General features: G+C 36.7%; 1 protein-coding gene across 1 annotated transcript in view; it reads left to right on the forward strand.

Annotated features, from left to right (window-relative positions):
- The window catches only part of TTC39C (tetratricopeptide repeat domain 39C), a 52,183-nt gene extending 39,862 nt beyond the window's left edge, over nt 1–12,321 (forward strand). Inside the window, exons 11-14 of the mRNA XM_070747641.1 lie at nt 1,454–1,551; nt 3,341–3,445; nt 5,547–5,585; nt 5,890–12,321. Coding sequence (XP_070603742.1) covers nt 1,454–1,551; nt 3,341–3,445; nt 5,547–5,585; nt 5,890–5,979 — 332 coding nt within the window. The 3' untranslated portion in view covers nt 5,980–12,321. The remainder of the gene's footprint in view (nt 1–1,453; nt 1,552–3,340; nt 3,446–5,546; nt 5,586–5,889) is intronic.
- Nucleotides 12,322–12,926: the final 605 nt, after the last annotated feature.

Consider the following 12,926-nt stretch of genomic DNA (forward strand, 5'->3'; position numbering starts at 1 on the left):
CATGTGATCACAATTTGGGCACTCAATAACTTGCAGTTACAATGGTTGAGACATCCTATGGTTACCTGCTTGCCATTTGCAGCCTTCTCTGCCAGCTTCCCACAAGCAAAGTCATTGGGGAAGCTGGCATGAAGTCAAAAGGTGCTTTCACTCCTGCCATCTTTTTACCTGTCCTTCCATGCTCTATAATGCCTGTCTGTTCTTCCCTCTAGAGTGTTAATCTAATAACTAAATTGATAGCTAATAGTTATTAACTAGTGTTAATAACGATTAACACTAAGAGTTGTTAATCTAATCTTGCATAGCTTCTTCTCTGGCAATATTACATTGCTAACCAGAGCATACAAAAAATTTGCTACAGCAATTCTCGAATACACCTCACCTGTCTGGAGCCCGCACTGCATATCGGACATTAATAAATTGAGAGAGTCCAGAAATATTTCACAAGAAGAGTCCTCCGCTCCTCTGCTCGCAACAGAATACCTTATTCGACCAGACTTGAAATTTTGGGCTTAGATAGCTTAGAACTACGTTGCCTTCGATTTGATCTAAATGTAGTTCATAAAATCATCCACCACAATGTCCTACCTGACAATGAATACTTCAGCTTCAATTGCAACAATGCACAAGCACTCATTGGATTCAAACTTAATGTTAACCAGTCCAAACTCGACTGAAGAAAATACGACTTTAGCTACAGAGTGATCTATGCCTGGAATGCACCACCTGACTCTGATTTCTTTCGTAAACCCCCAAAACTTTAACCTTAGATTATCTACAGTTAACCTCACCCTATTTCTAAGAAATCTGTAAGGGGCATCTTTAAAAACACACCATTGTGCCTACTGTCCCTGTCTTACTGTGCTAATTTACCTGTACCTACTTTATTTAGGCTTATGTTTATACCAATACCTGCTATCTTGTACATGTTTTGACAAACAAACAGATAAATAAAATAGAGTTCCTGTTTTGTCCATCTTCTGTAGCACCTACCCCAGCACCTGCTGGACCACCCACACTCCATTACAATTGCCTATGGCACTGCCCCCCAAACATCGAAGCGCCTGACCATAGCACCTGTCCACCTACCTGTAGCTCTTGCCTTCAGCCTGCTTCCTGAATTTCACCCTCATCAGTCCTAGTTTTATGATCCATATACAGGTTGTCCTTGACTTGTGAGCACAATTGAACCCAGAATTTATGTTGCTAAGTAAAGAAATTTGTTAAATGAGTTTTGTCCCACTTTATGACTTTTCTAACCACATTTGTTAAGTGAATCACTGCAGTTATTAAATTAAAATTAAATTAAAATCTTTTTCTGTAGCCTTTTTCAGTAGCCTGCCTTTGTTTGAAGAATTTTGAATCTAGAGATTGGTGATTGTGGAATGGAGGAATAGTATGCATGCCAAATGTCATCATTGTCATTTATTCCTGTCCTTTTCTCCTTCTCAAGCTTGCCAGGAAATTGAGGATTCAACAGTTGTTGGTTTGAAGAACTTGCTACTTGGTGCCATACATAAATGCTTAGGAAATGCTGAAGATGCTGTTCAGGTAACTAAGAATAGAGTGAAAATTTGCTAGTATATTTGAGCATATTAACAAGAAAACATACCAATAATGGTAATAAAACAAATGAAATGTTTAGTACGAGAATACATAGAGCCAAAAATAGAGTACATTCATCTTATAGGTCAAATTCAGGCGGTCAGATCATACCCACCCTATTGAATTCTTGCACTTTTTGTCTTTGTTTCTTCGTTTGTTTCCCATTTCCTCTTTTTGTTTTGCTTGCAATAGATTTTTTTCTAATTAATCCTAATATCACTAAACTATTTTTTCTCTTTAAAATCTTCTGTCTTATTTATGGAATGCCTTCATCCATTCCTAATTCATTCAGAGTCTTGTAGTTTTCCATTGCAGCTTTGTCTGCTTTTTGTATCACGAGTATTTTGACAATTTTCAGTTATGCATCACTATGCTAGAGATGCTGTAGCAGTATTGATCTGGTGCTTAGAGACAATAGAAGCCTACATGGGATGAAACATGCTGAAGATGAATCCCAGTGAATATGATTTACTGTTTATTCAGTGATCACCATTCTCTCCCTGCTTTATCTGATGACAACTTTAGATTTGATACCGTAGTAGTTCCCTTGAAAGAGCAGATCCAAGACTTGAATATCGTCTTAAATTTATGACTATTGCTGGATGGGCTGTTTAGAAACTGTATCTCTCTTGTCAGTTTCAGATGTTGAATTAGTTGTTGCCCCTATGTAGAATGAAAAGGTCTGATTGTGTAGCTGCTGTTCTCATCTGTATTTGGATAGACTACTGCAATGCATTCCACATGGGGTTACCTTTCAAGGTTATTCAAATTGCATTAGTGTAGAAAGCATCTGCCCTAGCCATGTAATGTCTGTACTACAGATATTGTATTGGCTTTCAATGAGTTTTCAAACACAGTCCAAAATGTTAATTTTAATCTTCAATGCTTGGCTCCCAATCAGTGTAAGTCTGCCTTCTTGGGGTAAAATTGGTCATTCAGGGGAAATTTTAAATAGGATATGGGGCTAGTTGAGGTTCATTGGTGATGTTTATCATTGTTGATTCTAACCTTGTTAAATAACATTTGCCCAAAAGAAAATTGGCACCAAATCTTGCAGTTTTTCCATAAAGCAGTGAAGCTTGCACTATTTTACAATGCTTATGAGGATTATTTTCACTTGGGATAAAGAGGATAACTATATGATTACACTGTGTTATAATTTATTATTTGGGACATGGGGATTTTAAAAATGATTTTATTGTAATTTGTATGATTGCTCTATTGTAAATCAGGATGAGACTGGAAATGCTCATGAGACTTATGGTGATTTGCAATATTTCTCTTTCTTATGTGCCCTTCCTTCCTCCCTCCCTCCCTCCCTCCCTCCCTCCCTCCCTCCCTCCCTCCCTCCCTCCCTCCCGTTAGTAGCATTACATAAAACCAACTTGTGAAGTTAATACAGCATGTTTAGTCATTTTTTTATTAGGGGAATTTCAGAAATACTTTTAACAGTTTTTCTGATGTTTTTTTTAGAAAGAATGACTTTTATTGATTGTGACTGCAGAGATTATGTCTGTCTTTTCTATTCAGCTAATTTTACTACTGTCACCTACTATTTATCCATAGCCACTAGCAATTATTTCCCCATCTGGTTTTGATTTGGTTCATTTATTAGTTTGAAATGATAATTGGCAAATGAAAACATTTTATGACTCGAGAACTAATAAAGGTTTCTGAGTTGAGTGCAAATTTTCATTTTGTTCTTAGAAACAATAGGATAATTTTTCTTTTGCAGTTCTTTCAAAGAGCCCTTAAAGATGAAATCTGCCGCCAGAACAACCTGTATGTTCAACCATATGCTTGCTATGAACTTGGGTGTCTTTTACTAGAAAACCCTCAGGTAAGGGAAGTGTGTGTGTTGTGAACATATTTTTATTCCAACTTTTTTTCCCTGCGCAGTTGAAATGATAATTGGTATTTTCGACTGGATTGATAGTCTCTGTTCTTCTGAAATGGGAAACTTGTGTCCATCCAGGAGTTGCTACATTGTGGTTCCTCTGATGGAAGTAGAAACTAGTCATTGCAGGATGCTAAGATATCTGACTTCCTTCACAGTGTTTATTGATTTTATATCATTTTCCAAGCAGCAAAAGGTAACAAAGAGCAATGACATTTTGATTGGTAAATTCTCCTCGCCAATCATTAAGAACATCCTGTTGATACAACCTAGATTAGATCATGTACCAGCCAGGGATAGTGTCCGAGATCACATCTCTGGTGATGTGAACTGAGTGAGATCATGTTGGTATGCGAGGCTGCTTCAGGTAGACAGTTTGCTGCACACAACCTCTACATGACCTCTATCTCTACATTCCTGGAATCATGCCATGCTGCCTGGAGTCACTGAGAAGTATAATTCAATAGTATAATTGAGCCCAAAATGCATGTTGTTAAGTGAAAAATTGTTATGTTTTGCCTCCTTTTACAACTTTTCTTGCCACAATTCACAGCTGTTAAGTAAATCACTGCAGTTGTTATATTAGTAACACGACTGTTAAATGAATTGACTTTGCTTGTCAGAAGGTCAGAAAAGGGGATTACATGAGCCTGGGACATTGCAACTGTTATAAATGCGAGTCCGTTCTCAAACATCCAAATGTAAATCACGTGACCATGGGGTATTTGTGCTACAGCGGTCATAAGCGTGAAAAATAGTCATAACTCGCTTTTATCAGTACCACTGTAACTTTGAACAGTCCTAAATGAACTGTTGTAAGCTAGAGAATACCTGTATTGGAATGCCCCAGGTTTATTTACACCTTTCTTATATAAGAGTGGTTTGTGGTTGCTTTTTGCTCCCCCCCCCTTTTTTTGCTTGTTCTATCTCACTTTTACATTGATTGATTAATTAATTAATTAATTAGATTTGTATGCCGCCCGTCTTCGGAAACTCAGAGCGGCTCACAACAGGAATATAAAATACAAATCCAGTGATTAAAAACAAAAGTTAAAAATCCTTGATTAAAAACACTCATACAACCCAAACAAACCATACATAAAACGAAGTGCGGGAATCAATTTCCCCATGCCTGGCGACATAGGTGGGTTTTTAGGAGTTTGCAAAAGGCAAGGAGGGTGGGGGCAATCCTAAACTCCGGGGGGAGTTGATTCCAGAGGGTCGGGGACGCCACAGAGAAGGCTTTTCCCCTGGGTCCCTCCAGACGGCATTGTTTTGTCGACGGGACCCGGAGAAGGCCAACTCTGTGGGACCTAATCGGTCATTGGGATTTGTGCGGCAGAAGGCGGTCCTGAAGGTATTCTGGTCTCATGCATATGTCCTTTTTAACTTAGGGGAAGGTAGACATTGTGTTCAAGCCCAGCCACATTATTGTAAGCATTGGCAGCTATAAATGTAGGTTGGATTCTTTCTCTTGCTGTCATGTTTAGGAGGAATAAGGGAAGGAAGTTAATAAGGCTGAGATAGAGGAAGTCAAGAATTGCAGCCTGGGTAAGGAGAACCAGTATCAGTAAGGGCTACCCTAGACTAGCATGACTCTTCTCTTACAATTCCCACTGGGACAGGGGTGGGCTACGAGCCGGAACGCTAAATTCCACTTTCATAATTTTTTAAGTAACTTAAGGTCATACTCCTTCCTCTTCTCCCCACCCCACCCGCAACAACAACCCTGTGAAGTGGGATAGGCTGAGAGAGAATGACTAGCTCAACCTCATCCAATTGGCTTTTATGCCTAAGGCAGGACTAGAATTCACAGACTCCGGGTTTCTAAGTCAACACTTTAACCACTACACTAAACTGACTCTTTGTTACCCACTAAAAGAGCAAGTCATATTTCTGTAGTTCTTATGTTCCTAAATAATCTTATTATCATACTTTTATTTCCTATTTCGAGTTAAATATTGTGTTGTTATTGTTATTTTTGTTTTCTGTTTTTGGAAGATGACATGGAAATTTCTAAAATGATATTTGCTTCTTCCTACAGTCTGTCCCAAGAGGTAAAGTGTTACTGCTTCAGGCAAAGGTAATAGTCGGCATGATTTTAAGTATTTTCTTTGCTCTATGCTGAGAATCTCCTCCCCACCCTTGCAGTATATGAATGAAACAGACTTTTTAATTAGGGTGTGTGAAACATACATTAATTAGGGTGAAAGGGGGGGGGGTCTTTTGTCTTTACTATTGTATTTGCCTTGGGGAATTAGAAAACATGTTAAATTTCCAAAAACATACAATTAAAACAATACTGTACATATCTTGTACATCCCTTTAAGTTGTCATCCCTCTTGACTGCCATGGGTTTTAATTTTTACCTTTATTTTCTATTACAGGAAGAATTCACAGGGTATGATTTTGAGAACAGGTTGCATGTTCGCATCCACGCAGCACTAGCCTCTCTGCGAGAAGTGGTCCCCCAGTGATGAACAGAAAAGCTCCCACCTTTTCGTTTTCGACTTTTGCACTCTAAGGACAAAGCTGTCAGGAAGATCAGCTTTCATCCAGAAAATCTTCCTGTGCAAGATACGTTTTCCTAAAGATGCAAAGTTGGTGATGGAAAAATGTTAACAAATATCAACAATTAAGGACTCAGCCAAAAAGGTTAAGTGACCTTAGGCTCAAACAACTGTTGATTTCTCATGCATATGTCCTTTTTAAATTAGGGGAAGCTAGACATTGTGTTCAAGCCCAGCCTCACAGACAGGGCATGGTGCTGGAGAATTCCTTTGAATATTAAAAGTCCTTTAGTTCCAATGCTTAGAGATGTCTTTCCTCCACCTTCCAAGCGGGAGATCATAGCCTGTGGTTGTACAAATGAACCAACAATGAGCACATTTTGATTTTCTGTATCAATATTGACTTGATTTCTATTATTTTTTTCTCATTTCTGAATAGCTTAACCAGTCTTCTATAGAAAGGAACCCTTTTCATGGAAACAATATTATAAAGTTGTTTCAGTATGGTATAGAAATGAATAGTTATATTCAAAAGCCAACTGATATGGAGCTGGAAATTTGCCTGGTGCATTTTACAGCACAACAAACTTGTCCGCGGAACTTTCCTTGGTCATTCAGATACTTATTTGTAAATAATGAAATCTGCTCCCATATTTATTTTAAATTATGAGAATATATTTAGAAGCTTTATTTTTTAGCCAAATGTTTATTTTTTAAATCCTTAAGCATTGTGTTAAACATTTGATACCTATTTAAATGGTAGTGTGGATAATTGGTTGTCAACAAGGGATTTGAGGAGCACTCATGTTGCTAAAATGTAGGTTAAATATGAAAAATTTGCCTTCTGACATTTTAAACCTATAATATCCCTTCTTTTGAACTTTTAAAAGAATATTCAATTTTCTGACTTTTAAAGTTGTCACACATTATTTTAGTGTGTATGTATTTTTAAGGCAAATATTGATTTTTAACAAACAATTTTTAGCGTAGTAGCTTTTCCTATATACTGTAAAGCTTTTTTTTTTATGGCATTAAAGCCTTATTTTTAATTTCTGAAATTTCTCTTTACAACTCTGGATTCACCGAGACCTGATCTGCTAAATGCTTTATCTTGTTTGCCATTCACTTGAACAAACAAGCTCCAAAGAGCATTAAGAGAAAACAAATAACAATTACATTCACAAGGGCTTCCCTGTTAACTTTCAGCATTGGGTAATGCTGTCATGAGCATACACAGGATAGTTCCTATCCTGTGTTATGAGCTCAGTGTTTGGATCATCTAATGTGAATTTGAACCAAATGACCAACTATGTCATGTAACTACTAAATTGCATAGCCTGTTTCTTGCTACTCTCCCCAAAAGTATTAGCGGCTACTAAATCTGCAGTGCTCTTTTTAAAAACTATATTCTGTGAACAATTAACTCAAACTTTATTGTCAAACATTTTTGATTCTATTGCTTTGGCGATATTTTGTTCTAAATATTTAGTTGCCTGTTTTGTATTTCAGTTTACGTTTATTTGTGTTTGTAGTCACATTACAGTGGAAACCAGGTATGATTGTCCAAACAATTTGCCCTTTACAAACCAGGAATCAAACCAGGGAGACTATGTTCTTTAGTATGATGTCCATTCTGAATCATCATCATCAGAATTACATTGGGGCTGCCATTTCTTAGTCTGATTGTAATCCTGATTCTAGATTTCTCTAGCAGCTCCAGACTTTGGGGGCCTGCTCTCTACTGAAAGAGGATTAACCTAATTTGCAGCCTTTAATAAGGCTTTTTACACTCAACTGCCTTGTCCCTAACTATTTTAATAATGCCTATTTATTAATATTTTTATTTGTTTCAGTATTTTTACCCAGAATTTTGAGGTGACTCTAATTGGTTCAGAATCATAAAATATTCAAATAAAACAAGGTAATTAGATACTGTATAAATTCTAAACCACTTGTGTAATTCTAAAGCAGTCAGGTAAATCATTAGAATGAAAAAAAAACAACCCCAGAAAATTTTAACAAAGATATAACTTCTGTCTTGCAAGTAAAGACATCCAAGCAGGTATTTTAAATACAAAATATCTGGCGAAATCGTCTTCATTAACTTTCTAAAGATAACAGGGCTGCAAGATACTGTGATCCATAGATTTCCATGGATACATTATTTCACAACGATGGCAGCCATTGAGATAGACTGCTTCTAGGATCATCCACATCATCTCCAGGGACAAATATGTGGAAAGGACAGTTGCCAAGCAAAGGGTTTATAAGCCAGAAACAGCAATTTGCGTTATCTTTTGAAATTAATTTGAACAGCACAGTACCTGCAAAATTGAAGTTACATGGCTGAAGTAGTTTTCATTTTTCAGCAATTTTATAGTAATTTTCAGGGTATCCCCAAATAAAGTGCATCATTGTGATCCCATTTAGAAAGGATGAAGGCACAAGCCTCGCATGTCAAAAAGGACCTCAACCAGTGCATCGGTCAAAGTGGAGCAAAGGCCACGTCTTCTATCTGTGGATCATATTTTCTATGAGTTCAAAAGTCATGAACCTGCTTTTTAAAGTCATAGTGCAACCTTATCTACAGCTAATATAATAATCAACAAAGGACCAGATAATTTCTGGATTAGCAGCACGTTACTCTTGTTGGACTTAAATTTCAGCTTGTTTCAATTGTCAGTCAAACTGATTACCGGCACCATATGAGAATTACCAAGGCATCAATAGTTTGGCCTGATATTGAGCCTACACCATGGAATATTTACGTATTGATGGTAGTTCATCCAGAAATGATCCCTTCTACTGATTTCGTAGAAATGCTAAACAAGAATGGCATGAAGTAAATGATCAAGGGCTACATTGATGATCCTTAATACTAATGACTGGAGTTACCCCTAGAGAATGAAGTCGACAAACAAAACAATGCAACATACCCCAGATCCTAGCAGATGGTCCAGAAGGAAAGCATGGAGGGTGTAAATGCTTTTGAGAGGTCTGTAGGATCAGGAGAGTTGAACTTTCGATCTGGATCATCTACCAGAGTGTCATATACTGTTTTCATCTTCATTAAAAGGGAAGGTGAGTCTAGGGGGAAGTTAATGTAATACAACATCACTTCCTCTGTTTCATCTCCCAGAATTTTTGATAAATGAATGGGTAATCAAAGGAAGAAGGAAAGATTCCTAGGGAGAACACATAAAGCATTCTCATCTCTCAGTTTCAAGCTTCACTGGTTCCATAGAACTCTCCACCAAAAATCCATGAGCGGCTACTGAAAACAATGTTAAGTATTCAGTTGGCCCATTCTAATTAGTCCTTATCCTTTCAGATGTCATTTGTGCCAACAGGCAACATATTGACTGGGAAGTGATCTGATCATGGTAAAAGACTACTGCAATTTTCTTCATAACCTCAGTCATCTGCTCTGGGGTGAAGAAAAAGGCCTATGGACCTTAACATTCATCAGTAGCAATCTGAGGCCAAAGTGTCCTTCGGTCTGGCCTCTTGAGCTCAGGGAAAGGACATCTGAAGAAAAAGAGACAGACCAAGTGGACAATCCCCCTTCTCTAGAAACAGCTTCTCCTTTCATAGTTCCCATGATAATTTGCCTCAGCCTCAGTGAGATCAAGGGCCTAGCCCCACCATTGCTCTTAGGATCTTCCTAACAAGAAACTACTATTTCCTACCCCTCCAACACATGACATGAACCATTTGTCTGACCAAATGACACCCCTGGATTATCCTTCAAAATCCTCACATCCAACTATAAAACGAATCTCACAACCCTGAAGAAACTTGAAGCTGCCGGTTACCAACAGCAGTTCATACTCCCTGCTTACCCAAAGTTTACTTGCCTCCAATAATTGCTTATCCCCAAAGTTCCTTACTCAGTTATAGCATATTCTAGTCAGAATGCTAAACATCTACCAGATTCTTGGACAGTCAAGATTAATCAGCATTTTAAATCTGGTTTTAGCAGCAGCTTTACCTATATATTTATGAGACCCTTTTGAGTGCCCAAACCCAAAGCAATCCCAGCTATTCTGCATTTGGAAACTTAGATCGCTAAAATAAGAAAATAATCATTTGATAATGAGAATATAGGATGGGGGAAGTCTGTGTAATTCTTAAAATAATTGATCCGCTGCAATTTATAGCTATAAAATATCTGCATTTTTTTCTGCAACAGTTTCTTATTGATTTAAGCAATGTTTTTTCAACATGCAGTCTTTAGAGGCTCTCATTATGAGGTTATAACAAAATTTCTTAAAGGACTTGTAATTACATGCCAGCAAGGTTGTTTGCAGAATATGGTGAAAATATTCAAGGTGGCAGCCACAGTGATGTGATCAAAGATCCACTTTTTTTTTTAAATAGGTGCTGGATGTGAATAAAAATGGGTGAAACTTTGATTGCAGCATCATAGTTGCCCTTCTTTATTTTTTTGAAAACCATACTCTGCAAATACCCCTGCATGCTAGGAAATGTGTGAACAAGATAAACTTGCAAAACGTATATACTCTGATTTTGGAGCCATTGGCTGGTTCCTTCAAAAGCCAGAGTTTTATAGACCCACAGTTATCTGGCCATGGATATGCTTCTGTCACCATGTCTGTTCTGAGATGCATTAATCTTGCAAGCAAAATGGGTGCCTGGTATATAAACAGTAGCTTTCTGCTCTATCCACCCATGTATTCCCACTCCTGCTATTACTTTTCCCATATATACCTTTTAGAAGAAATCTCTTGTAAACATGAAAGGTATTTTTATATTAGATTATGCTGGTGATGAGAACAATCGTGACTGTATTTTATGTAATCAGAACGTTTTTATACTTTATAGCTCGGAGGCATGATCTAATGGCAATAATAGACTAAACATCTCATAGGTTGATATATATTTTAAGAATTTTACCAAGGCAGATATATTTTTGTTGTTGATACTTTTTACTGCATCAGTGAATAACTTGAAGTTTTACATGTCACTTTAGATTGTTTGCTATAATATACTGTAAGTCTCATTTAACATTTTTAAAAAATTATTTCTGCTTAGTTAAATTAAAATTCACTATTTTCCTGTTTCAATTACTTGTAATAAGGATGAGTAAAATTATTATATTCTGATGTTGTTGTCCTCCACCTCCCATCAGCTGTAGCTAAGAAGGGTAATTGTGAAGGATAATGGGAGTTGTAGTTGAAAAAAAATGGGAAGGACACTCTTGCCTACAACAAGGTAGTTTTCTGATTTAAAGTTATTGCATGTTTTTCAGGGATTAAATATTTTTGAAGGAGTATTCTTACTTATGGTACCAATTAATTTTGCACAAGAGAAGTATAGAATGTATCTTAATACTGTAATCCTTGTTTAAAGTAGCAGAAGCGGCTCTTTTCAGAATATAGGAAAAACAGGGAGAGTATATAGAAAAAAAATCTGCTTTTCCTGATGCTTTTTTCCCCCACAGGAAACTATTTGAGCATGGTAAAGACTCTTCTAACTTGTTGGTAAGAAAGCAGCAGGGTGAGAGATTAGGATGTGGAGAAAATATCTCTCTCTTTCTCACAGAGAGAGAGAGAAAGAGAGAGAGAGATAACATATACATCTCAATTCCTCAGGACGCTAAGTAGACCCAAATTGCTTGGTTTTCTGTTGAAATAAACCTATGAACCTATGCCTAGCTATGTAACTTGAATTCACCTGTAGGGCATTTGTGAGATTGGATTATTCTTCTAGGTAGAAAATTATTCACTATAAATAGTTTCTAACAATAGGATTCTTCTTCCTAGTTTTTTATGTACAGCCAGGCACTAACTGATCATTTCCCTGAGAATTAAACCAAGCTTCTAGACCAGCTACCTGTCCATCATGTTATGGTTCTCTATGTTTAGTAGATATATTACATTCTATATTCCATAGAATTTACATATGATTATCACAGTAAAAATACATGTGGTATCAATTCAGAACAGCTAATTTATTTAAATTGTTGGTTTTTTTAAATATACAGTTGTTACCTTTTCCCTGTAATCAGTATCGAGAATGATATAGGAAATCCCAGCTACTTTAATATACACATGCTGTTTTTGGTTGTTATTCTGCAATACACTTGGGTACTGGATACTCAGTTCAAAGTTTCAGCTGTGATTTGGACAAGAGTATTTTATACTTTGTTTGCTTCCCATGCAGAATCTGTATTTTTTTAATGTAGTTTTTCTGTTTCAGTTTTTCTCTGGTGCAGACTTGGTTCTGCCATTTTCAATATTATATTTATTCTCTACATTTGTTCTTAAATAAAATCTGTAAGAACTGCTTCTGACTTAGCCTCTCCATTTTTAACTATATTGCCCAGGAATGTTACATTTAAATGTTAATATTTCATAAGAAATATTATTTGGGGACAAAAGGTATTTTGTATCTATTTTATTTATTAAATGTAAAAGGACACCCATCCCTTCCAGATACTAAAAGCAGGAACAAGTTGGCATAATAGCCCTATGGCTTTAAACTTCAAAAGCAGTTAATTGAATTTCAGTCTTCATGTCTTCATAATCAGCACCTGAGAAGTTCACATCTTCTTGCTAATAACAAATAGAATATTTTTCTATAGTAATTTTGGCAAATAAAAACCAACAGATACAAAACATCTCTACAGACAGATCTATAATAATAGATGTAGAGAGCGTTGTAACAGGCTGATATTTACTAGTGCGACAATGGTGCCCACACGTCTGCCTAACATGTGGCAGAACATTTCTTACCAGCCATCTGTGGTCACATCATGTAAAGCCCATAACACATTATATGTCAAGGTCCTCTTTGAACATGGTAGATGAACATCATCATCACTGGTGTATATAATATTTTAATTCAAACCAAGTAAAATATATGAAGTATTGCTCAGAGGGATAATAGTA

The sequence above is a fragment of the Erythrolamprus reginae genome, chromosome 3 (assembly GCF_031021105.1).
Source record: "Erythrolamprus reginae isolate rEryReg1 chromosome 3, rEryReg1.hap1, whole genome shotgun sequence".
NCBI classification, from domain to species: Eukaryota; Metazoa; Chordata; class Lepidosauria; order Squamata; family Dipsadidae; genus Erythrolamprus; species Erythrolamprus reginae.